General features: G+C 56.3%; 1 protein-coding gene across 1 annotated transcript in view; it reads right to left on the bottom strand.

Annotated features, from left to right (window-relative positions):
* The window catches only part of Adamts14 (ADAM metallopeptidase with thrombospondin type 1 motif 14), a 74,450-nt gene that overhangs the window by 24,236 nt on the left and 28,052 nt on the right, over window positions 1-22,162 (bottom strand). Inside the window, exons 4-8 of the mRNA XM_077798692.1 lie at window positions 6,408-6,491; window positions 5,651-5,798; window positions 3,190-3,295; window positions 1,532-1,675; window positions 665-797 (exon numbers count right to left, since the gene is read on the bottom strand). Of these exons, the coding sequence (XP_077654818.1) occupies window positions 665-797; window positions 1,532-1,675; window positions 3,190-3,295; window positions 5,651-5,798; window positions 6,408-6,491 (615 nt within the window). The remainder of the gene's footprint in view (window positions 1-664; window positions 798-1,531; window positions 1,676-3,189; window positions 3,296-5,650; window positions 5,799-6,407; window positions 6,492-22,162) is intronic.

The following is a 22,162-nucleotide window of genomic DNA, read 5'->3' as shown; positions in this document are numbered from 1 at the left end:
GACCACATACAGGGGCTCCTCGTGGTACCAGAGAGCCTCTGTCCCATGCAGGTGAGGGCTCTGAATACCCTACGTGGGGGGTACAAAGCACTTGGATCACCCAGGCCTCCCCTTCAGAAAGTGCCCTGCCCTCTGATGTCACCTTATCAGAGCCTCAGCCAGGGCCACAGGTAGCACAGTTTGGTTCTTTCCCGGGGGATTTGAGCTGATCTCTAGGCTTAAGGGCCTCCCTTCCTGTCCTGCAGGGTGGACCAGGGTTATGCTCCTGGTATTTGCAATCTCGGGCATAAGGATGGGGGTGGGGGAAAGGACGTGACCCCCCTGGAGAGAGGTGATATGCAGGTACAGGGGTGCTCCCAAGGACCAGAACCTGATCTAACACCTGCACGGCTCCCCAGGTGAACCCCCAGGGAGCAGCCAGCCAGGGCCTCCCTCCCCGGGCTACTCCTACCATCTTTCCCAGGGCAGAGGCTGTTCAAGCCCCCTGACATACCTGTCCCCACAAGCAGACCCGGGCAGGGCCTGCGTCCTGTCCACCCTGCTCCTCCCTGGACCCAGGCTGACTGACGGTCCAGGTGGAAGGTACCCTGTGAACGACTAGTTTGGCTCATGGAAGGACATGGCCCTGGCGTCCCTGGCCTGCAGAGGCCCAGGGAATACTCACTGCCAAGCAGGTCTGGTAGCCGGTGCCGAAGTCAAAGCGGCACTGTTCGTCCATTGAGTAGTCAATCCCGGGCAGCTCCGGGGGCTGCGGCCAGGTGGGTTCGAAGGGGTCATCCAGGAGGCAGTCGTAGGAGCTGCCAGAGAAACAAGGGGGTGAGCCGGGCCGCGGGCAGGAGGTCCCTCGCTCTTCCTTGCCGGAGCTGGGGTTTCCAACAGGCATGCAGCCTGCAGGGATGGCCGGCCGCTCCTCCAGGGAGGAAGGCTGACCCGAGCAGCCCTGGCCGGGGGCTTGGTCTCTCCCAGTGACTGTGTGGGAGGGCAAGGGACCCAGGACTGGGGCTAGGAACTCAGTCACAGCTGGCTTAGGAGACCAGTTTGAGTCATGTTAAAGGGACAGGCACACCATGGCCAAGATTAAATTCGACTGGTGGATAACGTGAGGGCTTTCTGTGCCCTGAGGGGAGGGGCAAAGCCCAGCCCCTGGGCAGGAAGTGCACCGGGAAGCCTGGCCAGCTCCCTGCAGAGGTCACACCGCATCCCTGCCTCCAGCTGCCCACCATGTCCACTCCGGCCCCTTCTCAGGCCTGGATCTCAACCCTGGCCTTGCCCCTGGACATGCCCTCTCAGCCTGTCCCTTCTCTGGGCCTCTGGGGAGACAGAGATACCCCAGCCCGGGCCTGAGGCTCCCAGCCTTCAGCCTGGGTACTGCCTGCAGGCTCGGTGAATCCAGAGTCCCAGAGGACTGCCAGCTGACTCTCATTAGCATCTTGGGTGGGGCAGGGGTCTGGGTTTTTAATAAGAATTAAATGCAAGCCGTCTTGTGCACACCACCCCCCCAGCCCCAGCCCCCGGGGCAGAGGTGACCTACGGGAGGTAGCGGCTGAGCTCCAGCTTGCTGCAGCGGGACCAGTGGAAGCGGTGGAAGGCAGCCTGCACCAGGGGCGCCATGACGCTGCCCAGGCTGGTCTCGTCCGCACAGCCGTTCCCCTGCCCGTCGTGCTCCATGCCGAGCCTGGAAGGCAGGGCACAGAGGGGAGGCCTGGGTGCCCACCCCAGGGAAGACAGGCAGGCAGGCAGGCCGGAGGCAGGAGGCTGCGGGCCCTGGGGAGGCAGAGCCCTCTCTCTCCAAGGCCACGGGGTGCAAAGCTGTGTCTGCCTGGGGCTCCTCTGTTCTCTCCTCCCAGCACCCGTCTCCCTCCTCACACCCCACCCTCATCACTACCTTCCATGGCTAGCCCCACCCACTGCTGCTCCAGGACACCAGCCCAGGCCACCTGCCCAGGCCACCTGCCTGTGGGCTGTCGGCTACAGCACCCCCCCGTCCTGCCACCATCAACTGGAGCGCCACGCACGTCTCCCACCAGGCTGAAGGCACAGACTTAGGTCAGGAGATCTAGACCCTTCCCTGAGCCCTCCAGGTGCCACCCTTAAACTCTCCCAGACCCCAGACATACCCCAGAGCTCCGTGCTTGGTAGGCACTGCCCAAGATAATTAAGTTTTAAAACTTTGCTCTTTGTGGCTAGTATTTAATGCCAAAGCCCAAACCTCCCTGTATTTTTAATAATTCCAGGTGGCGGCATCTGGCCCGGACCCCCAGGCAGACACATGGGCCCCCTAAGCTCATCCTTGTCTCTCCACAGGGAGGAGCCTCTGCTCAGGAAGAGTGGGCGCCCCCTGTTCGTCTCCAGGAAGAGGAACTCCTGGCTCCAGAGAGATGCAACCATCAGCTTCCACAGCAGGGAGGCACCTCCGTGTCGCTGGTGCCAGCCCCTATGTCACAGTGGAGGTCACTAAGACCCAGAGAGAGGAGGCACCACTGCTGTGGGAGAAACGGAGCCAAGGGCATCCCTTAGCAGTGCCTCTGTGGATGGAAGCCCAGACGCGTGGCCTGTGCACATTGTCAGCTGACACAGGGGACATGGCTCTTTCTTTCCAGTCCGTCTGTTTCGGGTGTCTCTCTCGGGCTCTCCACTGCAGCCCTGTTCCTAGAACAGGGCCTGCAAGAAACACCGGTCGAATGAATGAATGGATCTGCTGTAAACAACCTCGGTGCAGAGCCCACAGCCAGCCCCTGCTGGCCTGCTGCCTGGGCTTAAGTGTGCCTGTTTGTGATGGGCTCAGGCCAGCTCTCCCGTGAGCACAGGGCCCTGGTGTGAGCTGGATCGGGTCTCACCAGGACCTGGAGGCGAGGGCAGATGGAGGGAAGCCAGGGACAGAGACCACCCAGAAAACAAGCCCCAGCCTATGACAGGGACACTGCCACTGAACTTCCCAAAGGCAGGGCCACATCTGGTCCCCAGGCCCAGAATTGTTGTGGGGCCCTTGTTCCCTCTCCCTCAGGGCAGGGCCTCCCTCTCTGGGCACTCTGAGAGCCCAGGCCTCACGGGTAGACCAGCCTCACAGGTCTACCTGGGACGCTGGGACCAGATCTGGGGAAAGCCTTCCCCCACAGGATTCCCTGGCGTTCACGGCCCAGCCCCCAGCACAGACCCACCGGCACCGCCCACCCTCCTGGTGCCACTTACACGTGGCCGGTCTCGTGGGCCACCACAAAGGCAGAGGAGAAGCCATCCTCGTGGTTGAGGGCACAGCTTCTCAGGGGGTGACACATGCCAGTGACAGGCGCATACCCTGCCAGGGAGAGGGGAGAGGGCAGAGAGAGAAGTCATAGGCAGATGAGGCAGGACAGGCCAGGGTCGGTGCCCAGCCTGGCCACCTCAGGGACAGCCTGGCCTGTGCTGGAGGGTCCCTAGAGAAGAAGGATGCTCCCAAAGTCCTACCCACAGCAGAGCAGACCTGGGTAGCTGCCCCCACACCCTAGGGCTTGGTGGCTCCCTCCTGGCCTGGAGGCTCCTGCTGCCTCCTCCTCTAAGCAGAGGCGGGATTTCCAGGCAGATCTGAGCCTGCGCACACTCTAAGTCCACACCGACTCCCTCCAGTCCTGGCGTCAGTCAGTCAGTCTGCAGACAAGCTTGGGAGGCCTTCTGCGCGGAGGTAGAGGGTGACACTGTGTTAGACAGTATGGGGGGCCAGGCACCGTGGTGTGTGCCTCAGGTCCTAGCTGTTTGGAAGGCTGAGGCAGGAGGATGGCTTGAGCCCAGGAGGGTTTTTTTGGTTGTTTTTGTTTTATTTTGTTTGTACCAGGGATGGAACTCAGGGGCACTCAACCACTGAGCTACACCCCCAGCCCTTTTTAAAGTTTTATTTAGAGACAGGTCTCTCCGAGTTGCTTAGGGCCTCGCTAAGTTGCCAGGGCTGGCTTTGAACTCGCGATCCTTCTGCCTCAGCCTTCCAAGCCACTAGGATTAGAGGCGTGGGCCACTGTGCCCAGCCAAGCTCAGGAGTTTGAGACCAGTCTGGGCAACATAGCAAGACCCCATCTCAGGGAAAAAAAAAAAAAAAAAACTTCTCTAGATATCCTGGAGAAATCAGAGAAGAATCAAATCCATGCTCCTGCTCCCACCCCAGCACCCACCATTAAGGGAGGTCTGGTTTCAGGAGGACTCGGTGATTAGATTGGAGGAGGGGTGGTGAAGTGCTAGAGTTAGAGAGCGAGGGGTGGGGACAGTCCTGGATGAGCTGAAGGAAGGGGAAAGGAGTGGCTTCCAATGCAGGGGTTGAGGGGAGCAGGGAATGACATGTGGGCAGCAGAGGTGGCCTGGAGGACAGGAAAGATGACTCTCTAGAAGTCACAAAATAGTGACTAAGGTGCAGTCAGGCCACACAGGAACCGTGGCAAGGCAGCAGGCTGGCTTGGGTAACGATGGCGATGGGCAACGCTTACCAAGCGCCACTGTGTGCTAAGGCGCTACTTTCAAGACCAGCCCAGGGGCTGAGCTGGGGCTCAGTGATAGAGCAGGTGCTTAGCAGGCATGAGGCCCTGAGTTCCATCCCCAGCACCACCAAGCCAAACAGAAACAAAAACTCCTAACCAGGTTATGGGCTGGGAGGGCAGATGGAACTGGGCCTGCAGAGAGAACATCCCCTGACCTAGAGCTGCTAAGCGCTCTCTCATTTGACACGGTCTGGGGAGCCTAATGAAAAGCCGTGGTGGGAAGGAGGTTTGGAGTCCCTGATGTCTTGGAGGTCTGGGACTGGCCACATGCCATGTCATTACATACGTAAGTGTGTGTGCACGTGTGTGTATCTGTGGGTATGTACATGGGTCTGGGTATCCACATGTGTGTCTGTACGTGTGCATGCTGCATCTTGCATCTGCATGCATGCATGTGTCTGTCCGCCACATTTGGGGCATCAGTGATTCATATGAGAAACCCTTGGATAGGCAGGGTGGGCTCACTTATTTCCAGCATTAAAACCAGAAAAAACTAGAAAGCCCTCAACGTAGGGCCTGGAGAGCCAGTGTGGGCTCAGGCCTGTCTCCCAACTGTGGTGGGGCATGGGCAAGACTCTTCTCCATGCTCTGCCTCAGTTTCCCCATATGGGAAACCCAGGGGTCAAAGTCACACATTTGCAGATGCTCAGTTGCCGGTACACTGTCATGGACATTTCATGCCTTCCACGGCCCTTTGAGCAGCCATGGAACGAAGGAAGACATAGAGTACTGTTCTCCCCATTTGAGAGTTGGAATAACCCAGAGGATGATGAGATCTTGGATCCCAGGGCAGTGATGCTTGGAGCAGGGTGGACTGCCTTTCCTGCAGGCCACACGACTGTCCCCCAAGTGCTCACAATCGACAACAAGGATAGCAGGACATGATGTGGACAGAAATATCTTAAAAGTCACCAGGGGGGTCTTTAAGAAGCCAGGCTCTGGGACATTAAGCACCAGGCCCAGGGCTTGACCACTCCCAGCTGCCTGCAGGCTGAACTAAAAGAATGGGCACCTGCGCGGGGACCCTTTGACTCGCCCTGGTCCAAGTTCACCCATCTGTCCACCCAGGTCCTGAGCCCTCCCACTGACCTGGGGCAGGCCCCACAGGAAGCCCGTCCACCCGCTGGCCCAGCCCACGGTACCTTGCATACCTGAGGGCCCAAAGTTCTGCCGGGTGAGGAAGATGACGTGATCGTGGTGCTCCGCGTGGCCGGGGTCCTGGCGCTGCTGGGAGTGCGCCCAGCGACACACCTGTTCCAGGCTGCGCGAGGGGTTCCCACGCTCGATCAGGCTCAGAGACTGCGGGGGGAGGGGCAGCAACAGCAGAGTGGTCAGAGCCCGGGTGCCGGAGGCCGCTCTCCCTCCACTATGTCGGATGCCCCAAGGCCCAGGGGACTGCAGTGCGCATTCCAGAGATCCCCAGCTCTCTGCACGTGGCTGCCCCTGGCACACAGCCTTCCCTGCTTCAGGGGTGTTCACCAGCCACCCCCGTGCCGTGCCCATGCGTGTGTCCCTGAGGAATGACACATGCTATTCCCAACCCCTCGACTAAGCGTCCAGGCGGAGCTGTTCTGAGCGTCACACGACACTCCATTCACTTCCTCCTCTGGTCTTCACGGCTGCCCGTGGAGGGAAGTTCAGCTGTTACCCCATATGGAGAATGAGTGACTGGCCTAAGAGTGTAGAGCCGGGGCTCAGCCTGTCAGGGCCTGCCTGGGTCAGTGCCTCAGTTTCCCTTCAGTTCCCCGAGAAGAGGGACCTCCCTCTGTGAGGAACCAGGACTGTCATTTCCCCTCCTGAAGACATGGCAGGTTCCCCGACACCTGCAGCCTGGTTTCCCGGATGCTGGCCCACATGGCTGCTCCTACCCTCGCTCCAAACCTCACCTGCTGATAGGCGGGGCCTCACCTGGCGGTAGCCGACCATGACCAGACGGACGAGGGCGATGTTCACGTGGGCCCCCAGGGACTCGTCATGGTAAATCTCATCCACCTGCAAGGACCAGAGCGCACATTCACCAGGAGCTTTCGACACGCCAGGTCCTGGGTCCGGTATCCACCGGGGGTCCCCCACTTCCCCCCACCATGGCTTCATCAGACAGGCATTCCTATCCCCACCTTACCAGGGAGGAAACTGAGGTTGAGAGAGGTCACCTGACTTGCCCAGGGACACACAGCTAACAGGAGCTGGGAGTCGAGTCCTGGAGCCCTCAATTCCAGTGCTGAGCTCTTTCTGTGATGCCAAAGCGAGTGTGGGGAGGGAAAGTGGGCACAGTGTCCAACTCAAGCCCCTGACCAGACGCTCATCTTTCCACATCCCTGAAGAGGCCCTGCCTGGGAACCCTGGCTCGAGCCCCCAGGCCTTTAAAATTGCCCCTGGAGCAGCAGCTTTCCCCTACTGCCAGGCAGAGATCACATTTTGCTTGTTTCATGGAAAATATTCTGTGTCTTTACAAGCATGATAAATGCATGGGGTGTGCTGTCATTTCTGTAAATAATTCCCCAGATGGAGCTTCAGAGACTCACAGAGAAATGACTTGCTCAAGAAGAGACACAGCAATGATGAAGTGTCTCCTAGAGTCCTCAATTCAAGTCCCAGCCCTGCCCTTTGTGAGCCGGCTGATTGGGACACAACAGGGAATCCCTTAGAACCTCTGTTTCTTTTTCTGCAGAATGGGGATAATAATGGCTATCTCAACATCTGGAAACCACGAAAGAGTGGCATAAGCCCAGAGGTTTGGTCAGCCATCAGCAATGGAGGCAGAAGTGGAGGCCAGCCTCTGACTCTTGCTCACATGGCTTGCTTCACAAGGAGCAGAAATGGAGTTTCATGTCCTAGTCTTACCACTTCCATCTCCCCCAGCCATCCAGTCATCAATTCTTTTCCACTCATAAGTAAAGAAACCTCACTTACAAAGGGACTGTTGTCCCCCAAACAGAAGAACAGTGCTTCCCACCACATGTGTGTGGGAGTCCCATGGGGGAGGGGAAGGCTGGAGGGGACCTGGAGACCTGCTCCTGTGGACACACCCCTCCAGGGCCAGCCAAGGCTGGAGCCAGGCTGTGGGCTCAGAGCTGCAGCAGCAGAAGCTCATGCACCACGGAGCCCCAGCCCAGCCTACTCTCCCAGTGCCCAGAACTGGCACCTGACCAGTTCATCAACGTGCGGACTCCACAGCAGCCAGCATCAGGCTTCCTCACAAACCTTCCTGGCGCCCATGTCTGGATCCAGTTGAGTAATGAGACCAAAGCTTGCGCCCTTGTGGGCAGGCAGCCCCTGCCAACTCCCCGCCACAAGGCAGGACAGACAGACCAATGGGCACAGGGCTCCTCCCACCCTCCTGCCCTCCCCAGCAGGAGCGAAGACCTCATGGGAACAAAGAGCCACAATGTGTAGAGACGGTGTCCACTTGACCTGCCTTCCCAAGACGTATCCTGGGAGGGCCTGCAGGTCCCACCAGCCACACAGCAGAATTCCAACCCAAGGATGCTTGGCTGCCGGCTGAAATGATAATCCACCTGCAGTGGAGTGACTTTCAACGAAACCCAACTCTCCTGCGCCCCAAGGCTGGGACTAGCCTTCCTTCAACACTGAGGTGTGGTCAGTGTTGTGGTCCTCCCTGGTCTGATGTGCTGTTAGCAGACCCAGGATGCACCACTAACAAAACAACCCCGGTGTTGAGAGCCACAGCCGAAGGGGCCCCAGCAAACTTCCAGCTGATTGGCTCACAGAGCCCCAGCAAACTTCCAACTGCCAGCTGATTGGCTCCTCTGCGGTGATGCTCATTGGGCTGTTTCCCCGCCCTTTCAGACCACGGAGCTGCTCATTGGGGAACTCTTTTGGCTCCGCCCATGCGACCCAGCCAATCGGCCTCAAGAGCAGGAGGAGAGAGGGGTTGAGAGGCTTGTGGGAAGCCAGTGGTGGCAGTTGGGCTCTGAGGGAATTCCTGAAGAGCTCCTGTGGTGTGGTGTGTGTGTTCTAAAAATAAAGTTCGTTTCTGCTTGATAAGTGGCTCGTGAATTGTGCCCAGCCAGACTGTGGCACCCGTGCATGCCTCACTAGTACCTGAAAGCCCACCAGCTGTCCTGAACAAACCAGGGACAGAAGAGAAGAGAGGAGAGAGAAGCAGAGGAGAGCTGTCATTGGGACTTGGGTTAGGGCATCTGCTGGGTCTCTGCCTTCCTGCACATGTCCGTCAAGCAGGTTGGACCATGCAGACAGCTGCCAGGAGCCCTGTCACCTGTCAGACACCCTGTATCCACTGTCCGCCTCCACAGGTTCAATCAACTGTGGACTGAAAAATCTCTGAAACACACTGTCTATATTGACATGTTCCCTGTTTTTTTTTTTCTTCTTGCCATTATTGCTTAAACAGTGCACTGTAATAACTATTTATGTAGCATTTAAATTGCATCAGGCTGTATAACCTAGAAATGACAAAGTACATAGAAAAACTGCACAGGAGACACAGGGAACTTGAGCTCCCACAGATTTTGGTTTCCACAGGGATCTTAGACCCAGTCCCCCTCCCCAAACTCTGAGGGATGGCTGTCATTCATTTCTGTCCCTGAGCAGGATAAATCCACTCATCGAGGACTTCAGTGACCTTTGTTCCAATGGCCACCACCTCAAGCCAAGGACCGCTATTGGTGGGGTTGGCCTTGCCGTTCCGAGTTTCCTGCTCGGGTCCCTCTCTGGAGCCCTGGCATGCCCAACTGCACTCAGCTGTCAGCTCACCCTGGCAGCAGGGATCTCCCTGGCTCTGGCTCCGCTGGAACTGCTTTGGGGTTTGTGCAAGCCAAGGAAGTGGCCGGCCAGGGCTGCCGTGTTGGCGGGCACTGCAGGGGGCAGCTGGCACACGGCACCACAGCCAGGTGTGGCTAGCTGGGACGCCCGGAACCCCAGCCCCTCTGGAACACACTCACAGGCTCCCTGACGGGCTCCAGCCTGGATGTGCACCCAGGGCCTGGCCATGTCAGCCACAGCCTCCCATGGCTGCCCCACAATGCCAGAGGTAAGGCCAGGGAGCCAGTTCTGGGGAGATCAGCCAAAAGACACCCCCACAGGGCAGAAAGAACAATGCTGCTGGTTTTCTTGCCTCTCCTCCCTGAGCCAAGTTCAAGGTCACCTCTGCTAGGACACCCCCCCAACCTCCCAGGTTAGGGTTTGACACAGTATATTAACCTGAGATAGCCTCTGGGTGTGCACTAGAAAAACAAGCAAAGGTCGGGACTCTGGCCGGAGAAACAACAGCAAAGCGATGGGGTTGAAGAGCAAGCTGATATTTCCCAAGCACCTACTATGTGCCAGCACTGGGCCAAGTGGCTTTGAATACAACCTCACAACAACCCTGTGGAGAGAGGAATTATTCCCACCTCATAGGCAAGATATCCGAGTTTCAGGGAAGTGAAGTAACTTGCCCAAGGCCTCCCAGCTGAGAAGTGGAAAGGCTAGAATTTGAACTCAGATCTCTGTGGTTCTGTGGACCCTATTTATACTCAGTAGATGTTCCAAACCTGGCTGTTCTGGGCCAGATCGACTAGTATGGGCTTCCTCTGGCCTGGGAAAGAAGAGGAGCAGAGCTGGGAGGAAAGCAGGCCCATCTCCTGGTCTTGGCCAACGGTGGCACCAGCAGGAAGCAGGTAGAAAGAGGCCTTCAGGGGCCTGGGGCCACGAGGCAGCCTCCATAGGTTCAATCGATCTGTCCCGCAGCACACTGCTCCCGAGCCGTGTCTCCTCCGCCCTACTCCACAAGTTGGGGCTCCCTGTGAGGGTGGAAACCCAGGAAGATCCCGACCTCAAAACTGTGCAGTCCAGCTTAGACAGGAGGGTTGATGAGGAGGGATGTGAGATTCGGGCCCTGGGGACCTTGGGCCAGCTGACACAGAGGCCAAGGTGGAGGGGACATGCCAAGACCTGTATGGGGAGGGAGAGAACGGCCCAGGGGCGGGAAACAGGACCAGGGGACAACTCAGCACGGCAGGCAGGAAGACAGGCTGGATCCCCTGCCTCGGGGCTTTCTGGAACCTCCTCCCCAACACTTCCTCCCACTATCAAAACTTCGCATACAGACTTCTGGATCACAAAAAGGCCTCCTTGTTTCCAAATGTGTGTGTGTGGGGGGGTGCTCCCCATTCAGCAAACAGGCTACACACCAGACAAGGGAAACGGCAAGGACACCCCCACCCCACCCCCCGGTCCCCGCAACCTGCATGGCCAGGAGCTCAGTCCTGTCGTCCTCCTCCAAAGGGAGGGTCAGACGCCACTTCTAAGGCAAAAAAGCTGGGGTTTTACTTGTGGTGGTGGGAAGCAGCCAGGCCTCCAGGGGGCGCCAGGGAGGCAGTGGGCAGCTCTCCTACACCAAGGCCGGGCTCCTTGGCAGAGCAGGGGCAGGGGGAGCCTGGCAGAGAACCCAGAGTTCCCTCTCTCCTAGGGAACATTGCTCCCCAGGAGCTACAGAGCAGACTGTCCTCCTCCTGTGCGGTGGCCAGGGAAGGCAGGTCTCAACCAAGAAGGGAACAGCGGGTGGGGACAACGCTAAGAAAGCGAGACCCTGTGCTCACACAGAAGCAAGGACACTAACTGACACCAAGGGCTGGCAAGCCTGCAGGGTGCCTCCCCTGACCCCCACAACCTGCCCAGAGCGCCGTACTCACCCTTCTCTTTTCAATTACAGATTGAGTATCCCTAACCTGAAAATCCAGAACCTGAAATGCTCCAAAATCCAAAACTCTTTTGAGCACCCGCCTGATGCTCCAAGTGGAAAATTCCACACCTGGCTTCTTGTAACATGTCATAGTCAAATGCAGGTGCACTCAAAATGCTGTATAAAATTACCTTGGGGTTACATGTCTAAGATGAATCCGAAACATAAATGAATTTCATGTTTAAACATGCATCTCATCTCCAGGATAGCTCATTATGTGGATATTCCAAAACCCAAAACACTCCTGGTCCCAAGCACTTAGATAAAGGATTTCCACCTGCAATAAACCCTTAACTTGAGAGTAGCTTTAGATTCGTAGAAAGTTGGTGCAGAGATTGCTCATGCACTCTGCAACCACTAGCAACACCTGTAACTACTGAGCCAATACTGATACATTGTTAACTTTCTGTAAATCCCCCTAATTATTCCCTAATATCCTCCATATCCCTCAGGTACCAGGGATTGAACCCAGGGGCATTTAACCACTGAGCCACATCCCAGCCCCTTTTTATATTTTATTTAGAGACAGGGGCTCACTGAGTTGCTTAGGGCCTCGCTAAGTTGCTCAGACTGGTTTTGAACACGAGCCTGCCTCAGCCTCCTGAGTCACTGGGATGACAGGTGTGTGCCACCACACCCAGCCTAATGTCCTTTTTTGCTCTGGGGTCCCATTCAGGACATGACACTGCATTTTGTGATCTGTCTCTGAAGGTTGCCTGGGTCTGTTCCTCCTCTGTGGTGGTTTCTTAGACCTTCCTGGCTTCTGACGGCCTTAGTGGTTTTGTGGGGGACTGGCCAGGTCTTTCGTGGACTCTGCTTCAATTTGGGCCTGTTCTTCTCATGGTCAGACTGGGCTTCTGGACTTGGGAGCGGACGATCTCCGAGGTAAAGCACTGTCTCCTCACACCAGGTCGAGGCTACAGACTGTGGCATGACACCCTTGTGGAGGTTTGACCATGGTCACCAGCCTATGACAGTGCTGGTCAGGTTTTCCTTGCTATAAAGTTACTCTTTCCCTCTTTCTATACTGAACTCTTTAGGAAAAAGTCACTGTGCGCAGCCTACATTAAAGGAGTAAGTGATTAAACGTCACTTCCTCACCAGTGAGGAAGCTACATGAACTATCCAGAATCCCTCTGCACAGAGGATCTCATCTCCCTGATTTGTCTACTTACCAGCATGGACTCAGGGATATCTGTTTTGTACTTTGGGTTATAATTTAATGCTCAATGATTTCTCTCGTTGTTCAAATTGCCCTGTTCTGGCCACGGGGGGCTCCTTCCATTGACTCCTGTGTACCTTTAAAGCGCTCCAAAGTTTGGGGGCTTTTTGTGCATTTGGTTTTTGGCTTTGGGGGTCTTTGTGACTTTCTGGCACTACAAAGTACTCCAAGCTCCTCCTGTACATCCCCCACCCCATTTCTAGAGCCCCCCCCCACCTTTCCCAGGCTCCAAGGAGAACGGTACCTAGTCTCTATTCTCATGCTGAAAAACAAGTGGCCCCAAGTGATGGAGAAGCTTGCTGAAGGTCAGCAAGCACAGTCAGAGGCCAAGCCCAGACCCATAGGGGCTGGACTCCCACCTTCCCCGGTCACATGCTGCCTCAGAACAGGACAGATGGGGGAAGCATGGCTGGAAGGCAGGTGGATGGCCACAATGATCTCTCCTGCCCTTTTTCAGGCTTACAAAGATGACAGCAACGTTGAGGTTCAGGCCCTTAGATCAGGCCTTTGTCTCTGTGTCCTGACCCTCCTGACCACAGGACACAAGGACTTTGCAGATGCCCTGGGTACCAGAGACACCCTGCATGTCACCTGGTCTCAGACGCCTTTCTTTTCTTGCCTTTACAATCACGGGTGACAGGTGGCCATTACAATGTGGCAGTCACCACCTGTGCAAGGCGGAACCTCTTCCCCATGTCTGGGGGCTTTGCACAGCAACCACAGCCTCTGAGGAGGGATGCGAGTCCTGGTGGCCGTCTGGAAACCTCGTGGACAGCTCCCTGGGAGACCAGGTGGGCCCCCGCGGAGATGACCGTGGAGCAGTCACACTGCCCTGTTCCTGATGGCGGCCAACTGTGCTGTGGGAGGAGCCCTCGCTCCAACAGCTCGCTGAGAGGGAGCTGGAGGGCTGGGCCTCAAAGTGCAGAAGGAACCGGAAACCCTGAGCTCCTCGTGCCATCACCGCTGCACACTCCCAAGAATAACAGGACAAAACCCTGAGTCCCTGGGAGGCTGAGGCTCCTCTGAGGGGATAGAAACGTGCTAGGGGATGGTAAAGCACGAGAGCAGAGTTTAATTAGGAGCACGTATTTTTCTTTCTTTTTCTTTGTAGTACTTGGGATTGAACCCAGAGGTGCTCTACCACTGAGCTACACTCTCAGTGCTTTTAATTTTTTAAATTTTGAGACAGGGACTTGCTAAGTTGCCCAGGCTGACCTTGAACTTGAGATCCTCCTGGCTTCATCTCCCGAGTTGCTGGGAATGGAGGCATGTGCTACCGTGCCCGGCTTACTTTTTTCTTTCTTAGGTGCATAAAATGATGCGGCATCTGACAACTGTGTCTTACAGTTGATGAAATGTGTTAAATATGTGTTCACACACGCGTGAACCTGTCTGTGTTCACACCTCTTATTTGGTATGGTATACACAGGTACCAAAGGTGTTTTTCCCGTGTGGACAAGTAGATATGTTCATGTGCTCAGGCATACATGTCACACGTGTGTATGAATGTGTGTGTGTGTGTGTGTGTTTCTGTGTGTGTGTGTGGTGTGGATAAACATCAGCAATATGCTGCTGTCTGTGGCCTGAGACCCCTGCCCTCACTGGCCCCTGGGCTGAGCCACACTGTAGCCAGGCTGGGCCAGGTTTCCCCTGGGTCTGAGCACAGACCTCACCAGGCACCACACTCCCTGTTGTGACGCATTGGCAAGCCCTGTCCCCATGGTCACTATTGAGGTCTTGGAGAATACGGTTGCTCTCGTGGCCACAGGAGGAGGGTGCTGGGTCACCTGAGATGTTTCTGTTGATACATGTCCCCTCATCCAAGTTCATGACATGGCTCTGTATTTCCAAGGGCTGGTGTGGACTACAGCGAACAGCGTCAGCTGCCTTCTAACCAACACACTTCTGAAAGGTGTGGCTGTCTCCAGGACTCCCTGGAGCCTACAGGCTGGCCTGGCCCATTCCCCTGGGAGCCAAATGCTCAGTCCACCTCACACCCAGGCTGTTTGGGCAGGGTGGCTCCAGAAGGCACAGGGACGGAACCACCCAGCCCAACAGAGTTCCTTTTACAAGTCCACAATGCTGGGCATTTATCCCCCACAACCTATTTGTAAAATGCGGCAGCCTTTCTGTGCGGAGCTGGCCTGTGTGTAAACAGGCAGCCTGGGGGCCTGGACGCCTGAGCCCTGCCACCCCCCACAGCTGTAGGAGCTCACCTCCCTGAGCCCAGCGGCACTCACCTGTGGGTGTGGGGGAAACACACCTTTCTAAGGATGGAGGACGGAAGGTGAGGGCTGTCATCATTTGGAGCAAGAGCTGACCCAGAGCACATGCTCAGTCAACAAGCTCTGTTAGTTTAAGACTCTGCTTTCCAGTTTGGGAGCCCTTTAGATCATCCCAGAAATAGTCTCAGAAGTCTCACCTCCAACAGGTGGGCTCCAGGACCGGGAAGCACTTGGTGGACCATCAAGCTCGCTTCCCTTGGAAGTACTCCTTATTAAATGTCTCTCGTGACAGAACTGCAGCTCATCCTTTCTCTGGGATAAGCAACTGTTTTGAAGATGTAAATACCTGCACACAGCAACTGCGGTGAATACCATAGGGCAGGGGTCTCCACTTGCCGCCACCCACAAGGTTGATAATTGTTGGTAGCGGGGAGCTGCCTGTCCACCATAGGGAGTTCAGCAGCACTCCTGGCCTCTACTCCCTAGATGCCAGTAGATCCCCTCCTCCAGCTGTAACAACAATAATAGCAATGAAAATCTCTCCAGCCAGGCATGGTGGTGCACACCCATAATCCTAGCGGCTCTGGAGGCTGAGGCAGGAGGATCTCGAATTCAAAGCCAGCCTCAGCAACTTAGCACGGTGATAAGCTACTCTGTGACATCCTGTCTCTAAATAAAGTATAAAAAAGGGGCTGGGGATGTGGCTCAGTGGTTAAGCGCCTCTGGGTTCAATTCCTGGTACAGGAAAAAAAAAAAGAACCAGTGCCTTGGGTTTGGGGTGTGGCTCAGAAGTAGAGCACTCACCCTAGAGGCCCCAAGTTTGATTCTGAGCACTGCCAAAAAAGGGGGGAAAAACCCCACACTGCCTTCAAGTGAATGTGCTTTTGCCTCTAATAAGGCCGTGGAAGGTATTTGAAGAAAAAAAAAAAAACAGAAAGAACCAAAACAGGGAGGGGAGGATTTGAAGTCTGCATCCTGCCAATGTCAGGGATAAGGAGGCCCTTTGCAGGTTTACCTGCACCCCAAAGGAAAAGGTTTCTCATGTACCCTCCCTCAGCACAGAAGCAGTGTTTGGGGGACTCCAAATCAGCTTTTATCATGATATTTGACACATGTCACATGCCAAAAAAAAAAATGCCACCTTAATAGGTGAGACCACCAAGACCCTGGTCCGACAGCCATGGGCACTGAACCTCCTAGGTCTAGGAGGGGTGTGGAGCTCTTCTGAGCGGGCACCTGGGTGGGTCCCAGCAGATCCACAGAGCTGGTAGCTCCCTATGATTGGCAGAGGCACCAGCCAACGTCTCCCAGGCAACCGACCCCAACACCACTGTACTGTCAGCCAGGTGAGGCCGGCGGGGAGCAGAGACAGGTGGGCTGCCCAGAGGGGTCCCCGGGAGAACAGGCTGGCAGCATCCAGCTGCGGCCTATGTGGGTGAGGAAGGATGAGGGGGCCTCTTTGTCTCTCCTCTCCTTTTCCCTCTGCTCCAGCTCCAGGCCCTGGATCCCCACATCCAAGGCAGCACCCCTGGGCAAGGAGAGGGTCCTGGTAGCACCTGGCAGGCACAGCCAGGATCCAGGAACTGGAACCTGCCCAGGGGAGAGGCTCTGGGAACTGACTCCCCAGGGGGACCCATCATAGGCAGACACTCCTTCTAGAAAGACACCACACTCTTCCCACCTCCCAGCTGTGAGCTGGGGTCTCCCTTCTCCCCATCCTGAGAGCTGTTTGAGGTCAAGCTCTGCAAGGCGACAAAATAGAGGGGGTATGATCTTTGGATTCAGAGAGATGGGCCCCCAAAGCCTGCCTCTGTCACTCATGAGCTGTGCCCATTCTGAGCAAGGGCTTGGTCAGTTCCCCGACCCTCAGAGGAGGTAAAAAGGATGAGGCCACATAAGGCCTCAAGTGGGGACTCCATCTGTCAGCGTGGGCTCCACAGGCCACACCGGGCTGGAGCAGGCCCTCCACTGGCCCACCACAGCCTCCACTGGCCTTGGCTACCCTCTCTTCCCCAAGAGAAGGGACATCATCAGGACTCTTCCTCCTGCTCTTGACACCTGAGCCTGTGCTGTCTCACACACTGTCCCTCCACAGCCCAACCTCCAAAGCTCTCTGCTTGCTTTGGCCACCTGTCCCACGCAGCTCAGGCTGCCTCCAGGCCCTGCCCGCTGTCCATGTCAGGGAGAAGGAAGCACTCTCACCCCAGTCATTCTCTGCCTCCCCCAAGGCTGGCTTGGCTCTCTCCCCTCCAGAGGACCCTCCTCCCTCCAAGTCTGCAGGAACCACACCCCCTCTAAGCCCCTTAGGCACTGTCCTCGATGGTTCCCTGATTATTCCAGATTGAGGGTTATCTGCAGCCAGACCAAAGCTTCTACAACTGAAGTCTGTGTCAACAGGCACTCACTAATTGCTAGAAGCCCTCAGGAAAGTGACCTAGTAAAATGGGCAAACTGAGGCACAGAGACAGGTCCACCCATGGACGGAGGGATGCGCCGCTGTGAATATTCACAGCCCATCTCTAAGTTAATGCAAAAGAAAACAGGAGGGCAGGACAGCGCTGGCACGTCCTCAGAGCTGCCCCTGACAACAGCAGTGCCCAGGCCTGGTCAAGTGATCACCAGCACCTTGCCAACAGCTTCAGCCCTCCTCCAGGTCAGCACAATGGGGCCGTCCATCCCGGGAACCAGAGCTCCTCTCCAACCCTACCAGCCAGCCCTGGCCCCCGAAAGCAGGATCAGACATGGTCATGGGCAGACAGGAGCTGCCAGGCACCAGCCAAGGGACACTCTTTCCATGGGCCTGGTGAAGTCCCAAGGGGAGTGGTGCTGACCACATTCCAGCCAAATAAAGCCCACACACACTGATGAGCTAGGGGTCCCCTGGGAGGGAGAGGCTGTCGGCTGTCCATCGGCTCACCTTCAGGGGTGGGAAGTCTGTTTGGCTGTCCCTCCCCTGTGCCTGGGAAGCCACAACCCCACACCACCCACTTAGCCAGGTGGCAGTGGCAGATCTGCAAGGCCATGCCCATCTCGATGGCCTGAGCCTCTCCCTGGAAGATCAGGGGCCCATGGGAAGCGCTGCTCAACAGGCTCAGCCTATCGCAGGCCCCGTGTTCCCTCACTCTCAGGGGCAGTCACAGCCTGGCCTTCAGCCCTCTGGAAGCTCTGGGAAGACCACCGCTCTCCTCTGCACCCTGCTCCTGCAGGCAGACAACCCAAACAGCAGTCTCCAGGGCAGGCCCTCAGGGCACGGTCTTTAGGGGAAGCTGTCCCTGCTCCCTGGCCAAGCTTGTGAGTCATGAGCTAGAGGTCAAGGGTCAAAAGCCAGAACATGATAATTGGGCCAAGAGAGCTGGATAGAGCCAGGTTACCCTCCTCCCAGTGAAGTTCCTGGGACAAGAGGCGGGGCCCAGGGAAGGACAGACAGGTGGCTGGCCTCCACACCATGAGCCTGGAGAACTGACAGAGGAGACTCCCACCCTTCCCCATGGCTATCCAAGCCCCCCACAGCTCCAGATCTGAGGATCTTCCGATCCTTCTGAGTCCTCGTGGTTTAGTCTGAGCAATCTTCAAAAGTGCTCTTTGGCCTGAGGAAAGAAACAGCTCCTTTTGTGACCCATCCAAAGACCTTCACCCTTGTCCAAGGGAAGCCCCCAAACGCCGGCTGGAGAACAAGTTCCTGTCCACCCCACGGCCTTCCTAGCAGCTCCGCCTTCAGCCCCACGCCTCCAAGGTGGGTTTCACCTTTTGCCATAGCCCCTGAGGACAACCCCTCTACCCACCAGGTCACCTGAGCCCCTCAGGGCCTCTAGAGGGGCTCAGACCTGAGCAGTCAATGGGTCTGGTGGCCAGGGGCGGGTACAGCTAAGGGCACACAGTGGCCCAGAACCCACAGATACAGCCCACTGCAAGCAGAGACCTTGGGGACCAGCACAGGGTCAAGGCCTTCCAGGATCCATGCATCTCCAAGGGCACTTCTTGGGGGCCGCGCCTGGACTATGGGGACCCACCTAGCCCCTCAGTGGTAGAGAGGTGACTGTAAGCTTGATATTCAGTAGAGGCAGAAAGAAGTCTCCTCAGAGCCTTCCGCCTGGCTAACAGCAGCAAGTTCTAGGAAGTGAGGCCCCCAGAAATCCTCTTGGGGAGCCTCATGCCATAAAGAATGACCCCTGGAGCCTGCATAAGCAAGGTCACCACAACCTCCCCATCTCCTCTGTCCTAAAAATCCATTTGCCTGGTCTAAAGAAGCCAATTTGTCCTGCTGGGGGCCTCTTCTCCTCTCTCTCTTTCTCTCCCTACTAAGTTAGTTATGGATCCCCAAATGGAGACCACCCTTCACTCACTGAGCAGGCCCTCCAGGGCTGAACCTAAGGCCTCCCCCGATGCCTGGTCAGCCACGACATCACCACCTGGCCGAGGTCCCTGAAGGGTGAGCTCTAGGTGGACAGAGCAGAAGCCCCAACCCAGGCCCACGGGAGCCCCGAGTTGCAGACAGCCCATGGCAGCCCAGTTCCTACAAGAACAGGAGGACACGCAGACCCTCATGAGGTTCTTGGGAGACTTGAATAAGTGAGTTCAGGCTTATCAAGAATCCGATTATCAGAAAACCATTCTAACGATTACTGCAGCAATCCACTGGCCACTGTCAGGGACACATGGCAATGCCACCCCTAAGCGCCGGGGCTCCACAAGCTATCTGAGTGTGCTGGGGGGTGGTACGAGTGACTGAATCAAGAGACGCTCTACTTTTGTCTGCTTGCTTCCTGGGAATGGCTCCGACTCCACCTCATTCCCACCTGCAGGGTTGGGCTCTGACCTGGTGTGTTCAAGTCAACCCTGTCCTGATAGCAGTGAGTCCAGGGATGGCCATGATGTGCCCTGAGAGGACCAGAGGGTCCCTTTAGCCTCTAAGTCCGAGGAGCAGGAGGTGTGAGCATCTCCATCACGAGAGAGAGCGTTGGTTCCCACCACCAAGAACAGAGAGGGGAGAGGATGCCTGAGGCTGCAGTCCCCCGGTCCCCAGAGCTGGCACGTCCTGCAGCTCTTACATGAACTGTGGGCACGTGAGCAGCTTCCTTCCAATAGGCCCCTCTTCTGCTGAAGATGGTGTGAGCTGAGTCTCCCCCTGGTAATCACAAGAGCCCCTGACACCCACCCCACCCTGCCCAGCCGCCGGGGGGGGCCTACTGAGGCAGCAAGGCACCAAGGCACCTGGCTCAGGATGGATGACAACCAAGATGAGGCCTGAGGCCGGCGGGGAGTGGAGCCCCAGAAAGCCTAGTCCAGCTCTCCAGAACAGCCAAGTCCCTGAGGAAGCCAAGCCAGGGCTTCTCCATGGAAGATGAGGAAGAAAGAGCTCCCTCCCGCCCTGGCACTCTCTAGGCCCCGCCCCGAGATGGAATCCAGACGGCAAGCCAGGCTCCTCACACCTAGTCGGCCTCCAACTCAGGGAACGAGGACTTGAGCTTCAGTGGAAACGAGGCCTGGTCCACCTCACGCCACGCCACCCCCACCTCTGAGTCAGGTTCTGAGGAAGCCACTCCACACAGAGGGCTTTGCAGGTGACCAAGAGCCACCAGGCAAAGCTCACATCTCCCTGCACAGATCCCTTCTTGGCCAGTCGGGGTGAGGTGTCTGCCTCCCCTGACCCCAAACACAGTGAGGTTCATTTGCGTATTTGCTTCAAAATTCCTAATCACCATCGTTGTTTCTGCTCTTGGGTTTTCTTTTACAACATCTGCCCGATTCTCTCGTTGGTTAAGTAAAACCTTAAGCACACATTTCTTCTTTCTGTAGGACAGTCATGATTTAATCTTATTTGGGGAATTATCCTCTAAGAAACGGAAGAGCTCTCGGGCCCAGACAGGGTCCAGCTCACACCCTGGGGTCTTGGGCCCCAGCTCCGGATCCCAGGGCCTGGGCTCTGGACCCTCTCAGGCACCCTAGGTTGTTCTCACGGCCTCTCCTGTTCTCCACGCAGGGCCCAATCTGGCTCTCAGGCTGGCCTCCCACCAATGGGATTCCACCATGCAGTCCCGGGCTGGGCCCACCATCTGTAGGGCGTGGGGCGTCCGTGGGGAGCCTGTGTCTGGATGCGAACATGCGCATCCAGACACAGGCTCAGAGGAGACGCGATAAGCGTCCACACAGAGTTGTCCAGGGCCAGAATTCCAGGGGCCTGCCCCTCCCCAGGCCCCTGTCACTGGAGCTGATGTCAAGCCCCGCCCTTTGATCCATGCCAGTGCTAGGGACAGCCATCTGCTGCCTTGGGCTGGGGGTGAGGTTCAGTGGGTGAGGTCCTGGGTTTGATCCCCAGAACCATGAGAGAAAGAAAAAGCAGGGGGCGGGGGATGGAGGGACGGAGAGAGGGAGAGAAGAAGGAAAAAAGGAAGGGAGAAAAGGAGAAAGGGAGGGGAAGAAATTAAATCGAAGGAAAAAGAAATTTGCCTTCTTTTCCCATGTCCTGCTCCTCTCGGACACTATTCACTTCCACATTTATCACTCACCTGCCAGGTCTCAGATACCATGTTGGGTGCCACTGGGATTCCAGAAGTACCTCCCCTTGAGGGACTCACCTTCAGAGACTCGAGCAAAGAGCAACTTATACAGAAGACACAAAGACAAATAGAATAGCTAACGATACTGATGGGCAACATCACCAGAGCACTTGCAATGAGCTGGGTATAACGTCAAGAACTATATACAGAGCAGTGGCGCACGCCTGTAATCCCAGAGGCTCTGGAGGCTGAGACAGGAGGATCGTGAGTTCAAAACCAGCCTCAGCAGAAACGAGACACTAAGCAACTCAGTGAGACCCTGTCTCTAAATAAAATACAAAAGAAGGCTGGGGAGGTGGCTCATTGGTTAAGCACCCCTGGGTTTAATCCCTGGTACCAAAAAAAAAGTACACATATTTAACCTGCATGATGAACCCCAAAACAGATACCACGATGGAAAGTGGAGATGTCAAGGGATTGACGTTAACAGCACTAACTGAGGAGTCTGAATCCAATCCCTCCCTGCCTCTGGAAAATTGTCTCTTTCACTGACAAATAGCATTTGGGTCAAAGAGCAGGCACGTGACCCAAGTCAGACCAGAGTCCTGCTGGGAATTTTCGCCTGGGAACTGGGGAAGAATCTTCTTTCATCTCTGGCCAGGGAGCTATGGGGATAGGAGTCGGGCTCAAGCTGCTGCTAGTGGCCAGAATCTGTCTTGTAGAAACGTTGCTCAGAGAGAATGAGGATGTCACAGAGAGACAAAGACACACAAACAGAGTCCCTGGGAGCCTCCACTTCCAATAACTCTTCAGCCAGCTCCAACAGATCTAGTTGACTTTTCACCACTTGCAACCTTCAGAATCCTAAGTGAGGCAGGTCCCCTTGCTCAAGGTCACACAGGTAATTAGGGGCTACTCTCCCAGAAGCCAACTCGCCTAAGGTGCAGTCAAGTTATGGACCACAGGCAGCAGCAGCAGCACCCCGCGGTTTTATTACCTCCAGATGTTTCCAG

This window comes from Urocitellus parryii, chromosome 5, assembly GCF_045843805.1.
Source record: "Urocitellus parryii isolate mUroPar1 chromosome 5, mUroPar1.hap1, whole genome shotgun sequence".
NCBI classification, from domain to species: domain Eukaryota; kingdom Metazoa; phylum Chordata; class Mammalia; order Rodentia; family Sciuridae; genus Urocitellus; species Urocitellus parryii.
Note: the sequence above shows the minus strand (reverse complement) of the source record. Positions and strands in the feature narration are given on the sequence as shown.